The sequence below is a fragment of the Microchirus variegatus genome, assembly GCF_963457635.1.
Source record: "Microchirus variegatus genome assembly, chromosome: 13".
NCBI lineage: Eukaryota > Metazoa > Chordata > Actinopteri > Pleuronectiformes > Soleidae > Microchirus > Microchirus variegatus.
This window is the reverse complement of record NC_139814.1, coordinates 9,674,958-9,689,735: the sequence shown is the minus strand read 5'-3', so window position 1 is coordinate 9,689,735 and position 14,778 is coordinate 9,674,958. Positions and strand designations below refer to the sequence as shown.

At 41.0% G+C, this 14,778-nt stretch overlaps 1 protein-coding gene across 1 annotated transcript in view; it reads right to left on the bottom strand.

The window, feature by feature from the left end:
• Positions 1-900: 900 nt before the first annotated feature.
• epha10 (EPH receptor A10) overlaps positions 901-14,778 on the bottom strand; it is a gene marked incomplete at both ends in the record, with an annotated part of 224,510 nt that continues 210,632 nt past the window's right edge. The window contains 7 exons of the mRNA XM_083899397.1: positions 901-1,015; positions 2,195-2,359; positions 2,469-2,659; positions 6,441-6,593; positions 7,812-7,898; positions 10,276-10,392; positions 11,495-11,556. Of these exons, the coding sequence (XP_083755523.1) occupies positions 901-1,015; positions 2,195-2,359; positions 2,469-2,659; positions 6,441-6,593; positions 7,812-7,898; positions 10,276-10,392; positions 11,495-11,556 (890 nt within the window). The remainder of the gene's footprint in view (positions 1,016-2,194; positions 2,360-2,468; positions 2,660-6,440; positions 6,594-7,811; positions 7,899-10,275; positions 10,393-11,494; positions 11,557-14,778) is intronic.

The following is a 14,778-nucleotide window of genomic DNA, read 5'->3' as shown; positions in this document are numbered from 1 at the left end:
CTTTATCCGCATGGAAGGAAAGAAACTGAAAACACATGGATGCAAAGAAACAACATACAACAAACTATTCTTAAAGTCTGCTTTTACAACAGTATACTGCAGTATTTGTTTCACCATCAGTTACCTCAAAATGGGAAAAAAAGCAGCATGATATTCCTGAAACAACCGTACATCATCACCTACATCGCACTGTAGCTCCATTCATCCAGCAAACACTCTTTAAATGTTCTATATAAGACAATACAGACTGAACTTCCTCTGAAGTTACAGGAGCCTCAGCTTGGGACAGCACAGTCGTCTTTAAGCTGCTTTGCTCTGAAACCACCGGTTATAATACAGACATGTTCAGTCTGCAGTAACGTTCTGATGTGAGATCAGTTTATTTTGTGTCTTCAAAGTGAATAAGTTGGACGTAAAAAAAATCAGCCGTGCCACTTCTGAGGAGTGTTCTTTGATCCAGAGCCAGTAAACCAGTTCAGGACTCTTATAATATGTGTTTATTTAAGGGAATCAATTTTGTGGTAAAGGGAAATTCCACCAAAAATGTCTCTTTGCACACTAATCGATATCTAGTGTCAGAGTCAGTGTCCGTTGGCTTCAGGGCAGACATCGCCCGTGTTACATCTGCACTTCAGATCGAGGGTGCAAAAAAAAAGAAGAAGTCACTCCTCCAATATCACCCCATAATCACAACAAGTACATTGCTCGTCTGCGAGGGTAGGGAGGGGGATTATTACAAAAAGAAAGGAAGAAAAGTGGGGAATGAGGAGTTTCATCTTTCCTGAATTCTAGAAGAGCTCTCTGTCTCTCTGTCTCCCTCCTCTTCATCATCCCATCATCCGTGTTGCAGTGGCGGTGGCGGCGGCGGCGGTGTGGGACTCCGGTTGAGTTGACTCCGTGTTAGACCTGCACACCACGGCCGTGCATTTGGATGACCTGGGCTCTGAGCGTCTGGATGGCAGCCAGTATGAGCTTCTGGTGCTCTAAGGAAGTGATGCCAAGGCTCATAACGTCTCTGTTGACACAAATCGAGATTTACAAAGATCATTGGGAAGTTTATTGGACTCTCCTGGCTGCAATCTGTGACTTCTAATCATTTTTCAAGCTCCAATTTCTAGGTTGAATTTATCAGCATTTTATCACTCAAACGTTTGGCTTTCATCACTGCGTGTCGAGTCGTGGTTTGATTGAAAGCAGATATAGGTAACCTTAGGTGACGAGCCAAAGACGTTCCCCGCCCACTGATGTTTGATTGAGAAAAATTGATTTACAGAGCCTTTTTTTGGCAGTTTTAGTAGAGCTGTCTATCTTTGGAAAGCAACAACTCATTTCTAGACTGAAAAGCTTTAGTTTAGCTTCAGTAAACTCATCGCAAAATGACATCGAAGTAATAAGTCCACTTTTTTCTTTGTATTAATTACTGCAAAGAAGAAGAATTATAAAATTCTCTGTATTAAATGAACTATTCTTTTTCTTTCAGCCTAAGAATTTTTAAGAAAAGTATGTGCAATTTCAACAACACTATCACTCAGTTCAACATTTATTTCAGTGATACCTGAGCACAGTGTATAACAATTAACAAAACATTTACATTTGTCCCTGAAACATGGCATCTTTTAGCCTACAAAAGTGCATCAAATCTGTACATATAACAAAAAGCGTCAAAAGCGTCCGTGTGCTCCTCTAACGTTCCATTTAACAACGTCATTCTTTTCCGGGCACGGAAATGAATAACGCCGAAGACACGCCAACAGTTCATATAACTATGTTGGACCGGACAGCAATGCCGATAAAATAACAGCAACGCACAGAGAACGTCAGACGAACTGAAACTGCTTAGGGCTGTTGTTAGCCACACCGGATCTAACTGCTGGGAACGCAGCACATGGCGTCATGACGCTCGAACGTCGCAGCCAATGAATGATGGATGTTAACAAACTACGTCATCACGCTCTTTGCGAGCAGTGCTGCGTTCAAGTCAGCTTAGGAAATCGCCTACTCTTCCACTCGGATAATGTTAAAAGGATGCGTTCAAGTACCGATTCCTGGCCACGGGCCGGACTGGAGCCACTGGCAGGCCGTATGTTTGACACCCCTGCATTAAGACTTAGTTACACTGTTTTGTTTTGTTTTATCTCCCAGTTTCAAAACAGGAGTAAAACAGCTGGAGACTCTTTTGTGTCAAGCTACTTACTGTACAGTCATTCGTGCCACAGACTCTAAGTAGCAGTATCCTGCAGCGGTGAAGTTGTCCTTGTATCGACCCATGTCCACCGTGTCTAGCCACTCTCCTACCGAGTTAAAGGAAGGGAAGGATGGAAGAGGTCGTTCTGCTAGTGTAATGGACGAACTGAGAGTCCTGAAGGAGAACACACACAGATGATTGTTCAGAGATGTATAGACATGAATGAAAACAGCCGTCCAGTCACTGAGGTTTTTTCTTTTTTCGGAGCGTCACCTGACCATACCTGCGTGCCAGTGTGGAGGAACCTATACCGTCGGGGGAGCGGATGCTCTTGCTGAGGGCTGAGTGGATCTGGCTGAAGCTGGGCCTCTCTGTCCTCTCCTTCTGCCAACAGTCCAGCATGAGTTGATGGAGATGTGGGGGACAGTTCACTGGAGCCGGCAGCCTGAAACCATCCTCGATGGCTTTGATCACCTACAGGTGGAAACAGGGAGTCAAGTTGAGTTTAAAAAAAGTTTTGAAATTAGTCGTAGAATTTCCTAGAGTTCTTATGTAACTTGCTCACACAGCTGTGAACCACATCAACACTTTTTTCTTTTTGTTTTTGTTGTTTTTATTCAAATGGTTCTACCTTTGATCCCACACCTCAGGGGAGCCTGCAGAGTTTTCTGAAATAATGAACCTCGGTCCATATTTGAACACTTCTCTCTTTCAACATTTGTTGAAACTCATGTTTCAGAGAACCAGGGATAATTCCTTAACCTAAACATTTGCTTCTGTCTGACTACCCTAGCGGTTATGCTTCTGTCTTTCCTCAGTCAGTCATGATGCAAACCGAGAGAGTCATGTGGAAATGATAGACTTAATCAGCATTGTGTGAACTCATTTGAACCCATCATTTGTTTATGTTATAAAGTCACAAACTACAGCTTTAAAAACTTTTATGGTGCGCTCAATTAGCAGCCGGTATTCCAACCTCGACTTGGGATTCCAAGATGGTCGCCTCAATACACTCAGAACACTGCTACTTTACTGATAATATGACTTATGTTGTCTTTGTTCTTTCGTGATATGTTTGTGACCTTGATTTTGTTTTAATTCTCAACTGGAACGTGATGACATCACTACCAGTTTCAACTTCTGAGTTCCCATGTAACTTTCCTTTACTTCCTCTTCTTATACTTCATGACTCATACTTTGAGTTCTTTTTTTTTTTTAAAGCTCACATAGTGTGGTCCTGTTGCACATATATGTTAGTTATGGAGGTCTACTTACATACATTAACTTGTTTTTATGGTCAAAAACCTAGTTGCTGTAAACGAGCCGATATAAATCCTTTTTTGACGGTGTTTCCCAGCCGCGAGATTTGAGACTCAACTCTCTCACCCAGAAGACAGAGTCTTGTGATTGGCCAGTACCCAGAAGTGACATATTCAGCACACCCGCTTTCTTATTTTTATGACACACATATTTAGAAAAATATATGTTGTATATTTATTTATTTTATTTTATGTGTCCTTTATTTAGCAAGGAACGTCACATGAGATACAAGATCTCTTCTTCCAGGGAGTCCTGGTCAAGACAGCAGCACAAATAGTATAAATAGTTACAGAAACAAAACAATTTCAGATATAAAACTCACAACAGAATATAAAAACTAAAGTAGTTAAAGGAGATTAAAAAGAGACAAATAATAAAAGTAAAAGTGCAGAAGTATACAGGCCATACCAATAAGATCATTAATCTGAACCCCTCGAAAAGGCTTTGTGAAACAACATGTTTCTGTCGAGCATAGAAGGAGATAGCAGTTTTACCAAATTTTGATTTAATTCTAGGAACGTTTAGGAAAAGTTGGTCTACTACCTGGTGCTATACTTGCTGATGCGATATATGGATATATATTATTATTATTATTATTATTATTATTATTAATATTATTACAATAACCAAATAACTAACTAGAATTCTTTGACATTTCAATGAAGCATGACTAAATATAGTTAGTTTTATTCCACCTCTGCCTCTATAATACCTCACCTGAGATTTCCTGGACATTCAAATAGCGAACATGCTAATCATGTGTTATGCTTTTTCAACTCCGTACCTGCCTGCATGTGTGCACATTATTTTCTGATGGTATTAATGTGAAAGGGTGTTGGCCTGTTGAAGCTTTTGGACCTGATGCACGATAAAAAACTGACACTTTCACAGGAATAAGTTACACTTAAAAAGAGGAGAAACAGAAACCTCACAAAGTCATAAAAAGTTTGATCAAGCACAGCACACCGGGCCACACAGGAAATTGACAGACGTTGAGTGAAGGCAATCGTTTTGCTTTAGTTCCCTCATCAGTAAAATACTGCAGTCCCCTCTCTGTCACTGTTTTGGTGTGAGCCCAGGACACTTGCTCACAATGTGAGCATAGCAATGAGGCAGCGCTTCAGTGTTGACAGGAGCAACTGTCTTTGAAAGCTAAGTTGACCCTATAAGTTTTTATTTTTCTGAAATGTGATTTTGATTTTGTCTAGTATTGGACTATACTGAGTATCACGTCAGCTCCAACCTACTCTATGATCTATTCTACAGTGTCTACTCAGTGATGTCACACTCCATCTGAGCAGGCAATGCGAGTGAGCATAGCACACACAACGACACAAGTGAGTAAACGATCAACAGCAGGAATGGCGAGACCAGTTCATCCTAAAGCAGCCGTCTTGAACTGGAAGTATAGCCATTACTTTTCTATAAATAAAATTAAAGGAAATTATTTATATGGTAAATTAACATTATGGGTAAATACACCCTGGACAAAAGTGCTCTTCTCCACGTTGGTGTCAATTCAGACCGAATGAAACCTCTTTCAACGTCACATGCTTCCACGAAATGAATGGCCATTAAAACCTAACAAGGCCTAACAGTGCCATGCAATCAAAACAACTGAAGCTTAATATTTCAGTCAAGGTGAAGTCAAGTAAATCTCGTTGTACAACTTGTATAATGACAATAAAGGCATTCTATTCTATTCTATTCTATTCTATTCTATTCTATTCTATTCTATTCTATTCTATTCTATTCCCACACGTTTTGTCTCCGAGCTTAACAAACTGGTAGCCAGGTATGTTACACTCGCTTCGTCCCACAGCGATATTAGAATAGTCCGTCCATCCATTATCTACTGCTTTACCCTCAAATAATTGAACATTCACATTAATTTTAAGTTCTTTTAAAGAGGGAGTGGAGGTGAGGTCCAAAATCTTTAAAAGCATTTAAAATGTACTCGTTAGTAACACAATAGTTACTTTCCCTAGTAACTAGTTACTTTTAGCTACCGAGCTACCTGTCTGTCTTCTGTCGCGCGCATCTCTGACAGAGCAGTGTTACCAATATGGTGACTTTCTCGCTAAATCTGCAGACTTTTTGTGGTGTTTGGAGACTCTCATGTGAAAGCACGTATCACTCTGCAGTTACTGTGCTCAACAAGCAGCGTGTGTTGCCGGGATCGCCTCCCAAAGCACAGTAAATTCTGCAGTCCCAGCCTGCAGTCAGAGACAGACAACCTGAGCACTCTCCCTCCAAGCTGCTAATGAATCATGCCTCCAGGAGTAATTATACACTTATTAAATCATGGGTAGAATACTCATCTTGCCATTGAATCCTACTAAAGGTTACACATTGGATATTAATCCTTAATGTACTTATTGTTGCCTCTAATTAAGAAATCAAAAGCAATATTTGCTCTTTTGTCTTTTTCATCTGCACTTCAAAGGTATGAAATCTGAATAAAACCTTTTTTTTTTATGGATGAAAAAGTAGAGATATATCCTCACACTGACCTGGAAGAGTCCAGTCAACTGAACAATCTTTTCGATCCTCAAACAGTGAATTTTTCATTCCCTGAAAGAGGCAGAATTTTTGCAGAGGGATTTTCAATACTTTTAAGAGCAGGATGCAGCACTCAGGCGGAGGCCACTAGAAGGGGGTCAACGCGTCCTTAGGAGAAAACAGGATTGGTCATGGAGCTAATGCACACTATAAGGAGGGGACTTAGGCCCTGCAATAGCTTTCAGAGCTACTGCGGCTTCTTATAACGAGATCCAAACCTGTTCACGGATACGGAGTTCATTGAAAAGGTGAATCGGAGGGAGGTGAAAAGAGAAGGAGGCTGGTTAAGTGCAGATATTAATATAAAAATAGATATAATAGAGAATGAAAGCAATAGCTGGAGAGATTAATAGAAAGCACCCTCTCTACTTACATCCTGGTTGCCCATATCCCAGTAGGGTCTCTCTCCGTAGGACATGACCTCCCACATGACGATGCCAAAGCTCCAGACATCTGAGGCGGAGGAGAAGCGGTGGTACTGGATGGCTTCTGGAGCAGTCCACAGCACCACACTCTTTCCTCCGTGCTGGCAAACAGAGCGGTAGAGGTAAGACACAGAGTAAAAGGATGTAGAGTTCACATAATGTAAAGTTAGAATATTTTATCGTCAATGTAGAGTATTTTCAGTGGATTTAAGGAGCGAGTAGAACCCAACCATATCAAAAAGAAATGCAACAAGTTCTTTTTTGATGGTTTAATTACACGATTACATGATAATCATAAACTCAACATGTGCAAATTCATAACAAATGACTTGTAACATTGAAAATAATTTATCAGGATAGTAGATTAAATCTATATCCCAGTTGCAGCATTTAAGAGCCACATGGTGCGTGAGCAGCGCCCTTGCGTCAGAGAAATATTTGCTTTTCCATGAGCTGCAACGTTAACTGATTTGAGCAGCCACACTGCCCATGTGAGACCTCAGTCTCAGGCGCTTCTCACATGTTTCACAGCAGTATAGACTGTGAAAATTATCTTTCAGCACAGTGTTAGTGTCTACATCTGTTCAACAAACACAAGTCCTGCACCCATTTCAAAATTAAAGCGTATAGCTTTCAGCTCCCTCAATAATTTCATTACTGTCCTGTGTGTCCATTTCATTATAATATAATTATAAATAATTGAACACGCACATGAATTTAAGTTCTGTTAAAGAGGGGGTGGAGGTGAGGTCCTGCACCCATTTCAAAATAAAAGCCTATAGCTTTCAGCTCCGTGAATCATTTTTTCTTCATATTTTTAAAAACAAAGCTTTATCGTGAAATATTTGCAGGACTGACCGATGTGCGCTATGGTGTATTTTTATTATGAGCTTTTTCAAAGGTAAATCCTATGTTAAACATAGTAGCTGTGTGAACCACAGACCTAAAACAAGACGAATCAGATTCGATCAGTGACAAAGTTGTCACCCACAGCACAGGCTTTAAGGGTGAGAATCACAGGGTAGCTTATGATACAACACACAAATGCTCCTAAATTGATATAAATAAAGAGTTATCTTCCACTCACACTACCTCATTCCTCTGATCTGTGTCACTATCAATATGATTCAGCATGGCTCCTCATAAAGTAAATCTGTAAAGAACACACTATGTTTTTGTATTTATTTTTTAAAAGTGAAATATTTATATTGGTCTTGGAGTTAAATTGGTCTCGTCTCATGAGTCAGGGCAACAATATATTTCAGGAGTGATATTTTGAAGCCCAAATTTTTTTAGGTTTTACAGGCTTTTTAACTTACCAATGTGGTGTAGATGGCTTCTATCTTGTCGTCCTGTAGAGGTCTGAAACCTGACACCTTGCAGCCCAAGTTGGCGTTAACCAGCACCTGTGATTGAGGAAACTGATTGGTTACATTTTGGAGGCAAAACAATTTCAATATGCAAAATACATGGAGAATAAATAGCATAAATCAGCAATTCCCAAAGTGTAGGCTGTGGTGGTACAGGTGGGCCGTGAAAGGTCATTCAATATAATTAAATGAATATGTAAAATTTTAAATGACTGTAAATTAATCAATAGATTTCCAATAAATACAAAGTCATGGTTTTAAATTATTTGTTGTTTTTGTTTTATCTGACTAAGTATATTTATATACTTAGGTAATACGGCATGCAATAGTGTCAGGGCTAGCACCCCGAAACACTGCACAAAAGCTACGAGTTTCAAACAAAGAGAATACCCCCAGGTGGACCGAGGAGGGGGGGAGGATAATCTGCCATCAGACGGATCAATGGTTACAGACCCGGACAATGGAAAAAGGACTACGAGAATGGATGCGGAAAGACAGAAGGCCGAAGCCAAAAGAAGATGCAACATCTGCGGTGGGCTTTTCAAGAACGAGCGTGGCGTCAAAATCCACCAAGGCAAATCCAAGTGCAAAGAGCAGTGCCAGCAACACGGAGCACCCAAGCTTACACAGAGTAACCTCTCTGAGTTTGTTGTGGGTGTGCGTCAGTCGGTAGAGGAGGACCAGGGCCAGGAGGCAAACCACAGTGCCCCAGACCTCCCTGCTCAGCCTACTCAAAGCACAGGAAGAGTCTGTGACCCGGAAAGTCCAAGAGACTTTGCGAGGAAACCACGCTTGAACTTACCACCAGCAGCAGACCGCAGATGGGCGCAACTGGACAACGACGTCCAGCTCAAGATGGCTGTGGCTAAAGAGAGCCCACAGTTGGAACCCTTCTGCAGGTGAAGGCTAGTCAGTCTTCGCTGCCCCACTCAGGCGAGGTGTTCAGGTTAAGGGGCGAAACACCTGAGACCCTGAGATCCCTGCTGACGATGCAGAAGGGTTCCAATAATGTGGATTCCCAAGAAATTCCATCTAGGAAGACGATCTGCATTTCTATAATTAGCGTAGTTCCTAGTTGTAGCTTGTGGTAAAGCATTTTTGATGTTTACTTCACCTAAAGCAATATTGTAATATTTTATGTGTAAGTATCCAGTGTCAGCTGGTCAGCATACAGGCCTAACATTTTATTATTTGCACTTAATATTATTAATATTGTTATTTATGTTGAAGGATATTCATTCACTTGTGAAGCTAAACCTTTCTAATATTTAATGGAGTCCAGCTCTAATAACCACATGCATGTGAGATATGCACATTCAAAAATAAAGTGAAATGGGCTGATTATTAATCTGCAATGAAATTTTGTATCCCCATGTTCACATGAAAACTATAGTATACTATGCAAATCATTGATCCTAGTGCTGATCGGAGTCATGATTCAGGATTCAGAGGTTTTCAGATTTCATTAAAATTAAAGCTTAAAGCTCACATAGAGTGGTCCTGTTGCACATATATGTTAGTTATGGAGGTCTACTTACATACATTAACTTGTTTTTATGGTCAAAAACCTCCTAGTTGCTGTAAACGAGCCGATAGAAATCCTCTTTTCTGACGCTGTTTCCCAGCCGCGAGATTTGAGACTCAACTCTCACACCCAGAAGACAGAGTCTTGTGATTGGCCAGTACCTGGAAGTGACATATTCAGCACACCCACTCTCAGAGGAGCAGCTCCCCCCTCTGGAACGGTGGATGCACTGCTACCGGGATTTTTCAGAGATCTCGCTGAGTCCGAGATTACAATAAAACACAGCGTTCTCAGCAATGGCTGAACTGTTTGTTTTGAACCTTCAGGGCTTCTTAAACAAGCTAATGACGGAGATACACACTAAAAAACAGTGTAAATTGGAATTTTTTGTCCGCTTTAAGATGAAACCTGAGTTTAAAAATCAGTTATTACAAAGTCAGGTGCTGCCGAGTGAGGAGGGAGTGTTGAATATATACTGTATGTACTACATACAGGATGAAGGTTCACCACCTGTGTGAACAAACTGCTTATAGCACAAGCGACCAGCAATCTTTTTCTTCTTCACAAAAAGAAAAAAAAATCACATTCAAAATTCTAAATAAAAAAAGTCCCCGACATGATCACAGCATCTGCACTATGATAGACGGGTTCTTTTGGGAAAAGTAAAAGAAAAACTGTATGTGACAAAATGATTTTGACAGTATTGTCTTGTTATTTTCAGCCTCATGTGTTCCTCAAATATAAACCTAAGACTGTCAAAGGCGTTTGCAGACAAGGACAAATTGTGTTCTGTTGCTCACCCAGGGAATTTCACAACGGGCGCTGAGATGTATACATCACCCTCTACAGCTTCTCCCCTCTATCATCTCCTCCCACCTGCTCTCTTACCTTGTGTGCGGCTAACCGTTTGTGGACGAAGCCCATTTCGGTGAGATACTTCATCCCTGACGCCACTCCGGTCAGTAAATCCATCAGCTGCATCACACTCAGCTGGCCTTCGTGTTTCTGGAGTTACGAGAAAAAGAAAGGAAAAGGAGGTGAGGAACAAAGCGGGGATACAAAAGGAGGACCCACTTTTTGAAGATGGCAAACTACCATGACCCAACTCACAATGTCAATCCTGACAAGAGCAAATCTTTTACCACATGTAGTGCAGTGGTCAGCAACTGGACTGCCAGAATAAATATCTGGCCAGGTAGATGAAATCAAATCAAAATAAAAAACATATATATATATATATATATATATATATATATATATATATATATATATATATATATATTTTTTTTTTAATCTAAGTTGTTTGCTTTTCTTTGCTTTACAAAGTCATGTAGTAGGTTTTAAAGAGCACTTTTAAGACACATTAACTAACACTCCATGGCAAATTCAAGATACTTTTTTAAGCTAACATATATTTTAAACTGGCCATTTTTTGTTTAATATTTAATAGTTTAGGTTAAAAGAAACAAATGTTTAACAGATAAAGTATAATATTGGCCCTATAGGCCAGACTTACTTGCCGACCCCTGATGTAGTGATTCATTAAATGAATAGCCATATCTGTAACATCTGGTATCATTTTGCATCGGTAAACAAATAATTTCTTGGAAATGCTTGGTAAATTAACTAAAACTTAAGAACATTTGTCAAATTTGTTTGGGGACCCACAACATATCTCCCACAGCCTGTCAGTGGGTCCTGACACAGATTTTGGGAACCACTGGTATAGAACACACAGTGATCTCAAAAAAAAAGAAAAGAAAAAAAAAAGCTACACATCTGTTGCTACATTGCTGTGTTGAGCTCACTGAGCTGATTCCCTTTATTTGAAGAATAAAAACAAACAGGCCATTAATTCATATCATTATAAAACACACAGAGCGGAGGAGCACAATTACAGTTTACAGAAGCTTACAGCATCTTTGAGCTGAAACACTCCATTTGTGGTGATAATTACATTATGTTTTTACATTATGTATTGCTGCCCTAGGACTTAGGGATTATTAGAAGAAAATAGCTTCTTTACGGAAGCGGAAGGCAATAATATGGGTTTATTTTTGCATATAGATTGAAGATAAATGCACACATTAACATAAGTAAAACCTACCCTCAGGAAGGAATCTAAGGATCCATTAGACATGTTCTCCACTATGATCATCATGGTGTTACCTGGAGAAAAGAGCAGGACAGGAGGAAGTATGGGAGGGGAGATATAATCGTGGGGTGGGTGTGGGGTAATAGAGATGGAAACACAGAGGGAGGGAGAGATTAAAGTGAGTGGAGTCCACTTGGCAGCAGTGCAGAGTCGTTGTGCAGATGCCATTCTTCACTCAGTGAACTGTGGTGAAGCCAGGAGAACCTGTGTGCTTCCCTGGCTGCCTCAGCAAGTCTAATGACCCTCACACACACATACACAATCTGTGCACGGCAACACACAATAAAACATAGCTCAGGTGTGCATGGACATACACGTGCGTGTGTGTGTGTGTGTGTGTGTGTGTGTGTGTGTGTGTGTGTGTGTGTGTGTGTGTGTGTGTGTGTGTGTGTGTGTGTGTGTGTGTGTGTGTGTGTGTGTGTAGCCAGGCACAGATGGCAGGGATCCAGCACAGTGCTATGAAGTGCACAGAGGAGGATAATAAGACTGCAGCAGTTGGAGGGGAAAGAGGAAACGGAGAGAGAGAGAAGAGGAGGAGTGGAGTATTGAATATGGGCGTTTAATATTGTCAAGTGCTGCGTGACAGATATGTAAACAAGCTGGTATCTTAAATTACTTATCCTCAGACAGCATGAAAGGCCATTAAGTCCTTCGAGTTTGTAGAGATGTATTAGAAGGAAAAAAAATTTCACAGCTCATGGTTCACCAGTGTGAGTGGGCCACTGGTCAGGATGAAGCTACTTGGAAGTGCAACACCCAAGAGTCAGTAGCACAAGGACACTGCCATAATGCGCCTGCCACCTTGTAATGAATGTGAGTTGTGGGAGAAGCGCATGATTTATGCCCCTGTGTTTGTGAGCTTCAGGAGGATGTCAAATTATTTTGCAAATCCTGACAGAAGTGTAGCGCGAGGAAGGGAGGGAGTAATAAGTCCCGTCTGCTGTTTCACAAAAACACAAATTCAACTATTACACACTTGTAAGTCATTTGAATAGATATTGAAAAGCAAAGTCTTTAACTTTACCGTTCTTGGCAAACTGTGGCAGTATTATGTCTATAATGGACTCAATCGGGTTGCAGGGATGGCTAATGAAAATAGATCAGTCTGCTAGTGGAGTGGAGGAAAGATTATATAGTCTTTGCAGGAAACTATGCATGTTTTCTACTGCTTAATCGTCCACATGAGGGTCGCGAGGGAACTGGAGCTAAACCCAGCTGACATGAGTGAAAGGTGGGATCCAGGTCACCAGTTCACTGCAGGGCAAACATCCCTCCATCCATCCATTATCTACCGATTTATCTTCCACCGGAGGGTCGCAGGGGGTGCTGTACCTATCTCAGCTGACATTGGGCGATAGGCGGGGTACGCAGGGCCACTCTCACGCCTACGGTCAATTTAGAGTGACCAATTTACCTAATCCCCATATCACATGTTTTTGGACTGTGGGAGAATGCCGGAGAACCCGGAGAAACCCCACGCACACACGGGGAGAACATGCAAACTCCTTGCAGAAAGGCCCTTGTTCCGAAGTTGTTCCAAACGGGGCTCGAACCCGCGTGGCAAGCGAGAATTGTTTAGCTAAACGGCCCTAAACCATGGATGTATTATATGACCTGGATAGAGCACCGCCCCTTGCTTCCGTTCATTCCTATGAAGCTGCTCACCCAGCGCAAATGCCAAAAAGTTTTTGACTTCCACGTTTATTTCCGGGTTATGGGGCCTATAGAGCATGCGCAGTAGTGTCACTACCATATAAAGATTTATAAAAGCCCGTGTCCATGTCTCGAGGTGTCCTGTGGACACTTTTACAGGCGTCTCTTTTACTATTGCGTTCAATGGGAAAATAGCTTTTTGGGCTCCATGGGGTTTTCTGTTGCAGTACCCACAGTGGCCACCATGTAAAAATTGTCTTCAAGGCAGAGGGGGCGGTGCTCTATCCAGTTCATATTATACATCCATGCCCTAAACCAAATCCCATTCATTCTCTATGGTAGTGCTGAACCACTACGGACGTAATGCGCAGCACGGATTGTGGCGCTGTAACGCTGGAACTCTGCCTCTCTCTCGCTTAAAAGTTACAGGAGATTCCTTTCATTCATTCAGCGTCAGTGATGAGTGATTTCACCTTCGATTAAACAATTTATTTGTCAAAAACAACAAAGGTAAGACTTTTCGATAAAAGACTAAGGTTATTTCCTTCAGAATGCTGCAAATTTGTATTTCTGCGGCACCCGTGATGCACGTTTACAGTATTGTCAAATCGTTATACGTGTTGTCTCGTTTAAAATTACTTGGAAATGTAAGATGTTTAATTTAAATTTAATCCCAAATGGCGTTATATCCAGTAATACTACGTCCAGTTCCAATATTATAATATATATAACATTCACAATACACATACATTTAAGGCCTTCCTTGATACAAATCTCTATAAAAAGAATGTGGTGCACATTTTAGACTGAAATGTTAATTTTAACCTATCTGTTATCTGTAAAAGCGTTGCAGTTGTTTAATACCTTGGACAGGGACAGTTAAATTCAGCACCATGGAGAGTGGTTGGACCCCACCCCCTCAAAAGGTGCTGCAATTTTATTGGCTCTCAGTGCGTTACAACTATACGCAGCTGGCCCCCGTGAGGAACCCAGGTCTTCTTGCTGCAAACGCGAGAGTGCTAACCACTACACCAACCGTGGGCCCGCAGGGCAAACATGTTTTACAACCGTGGGAGGAAGTTGGAGCACCAGAAGAAAACCCACGCACACAATGGGTGAAACTGGGATTTATCTGGTGACCTTCTTGCTGTGAGGCAACAAAGCTAGTCACTGCAGCACCATGTGGCCCTGCAGGAAATGAAATGAATGAATGAACCCCAAACAACTAGTCTTTCCAATCCAAGTTTTCATGTCAGTCATGAAAATAAAATAAAGAGGTGATTACATGACATAACATGCATTATATTAAAGCGGTTACAGTATACATGTGCTGTATATTTGAGAGGTTAGTGTCTCAGACACAACCTAGCATGTAACTCACTAAAGCAATTATTTGGTGTGGTTATTATACAAAAGTAAAGATGTATTACTGCAATTCAGTTCAGTTGTGAAAGTGATACAAAAATCACACCAATTATTGTGACATTAGTGACAATGACTGAAAAGGTACACATAATCCTCAATGTCCTCATGCAGAGGGTGTGTATGGAATTTATTGTTAAAGCTCCCATAGAGTGTTCCTA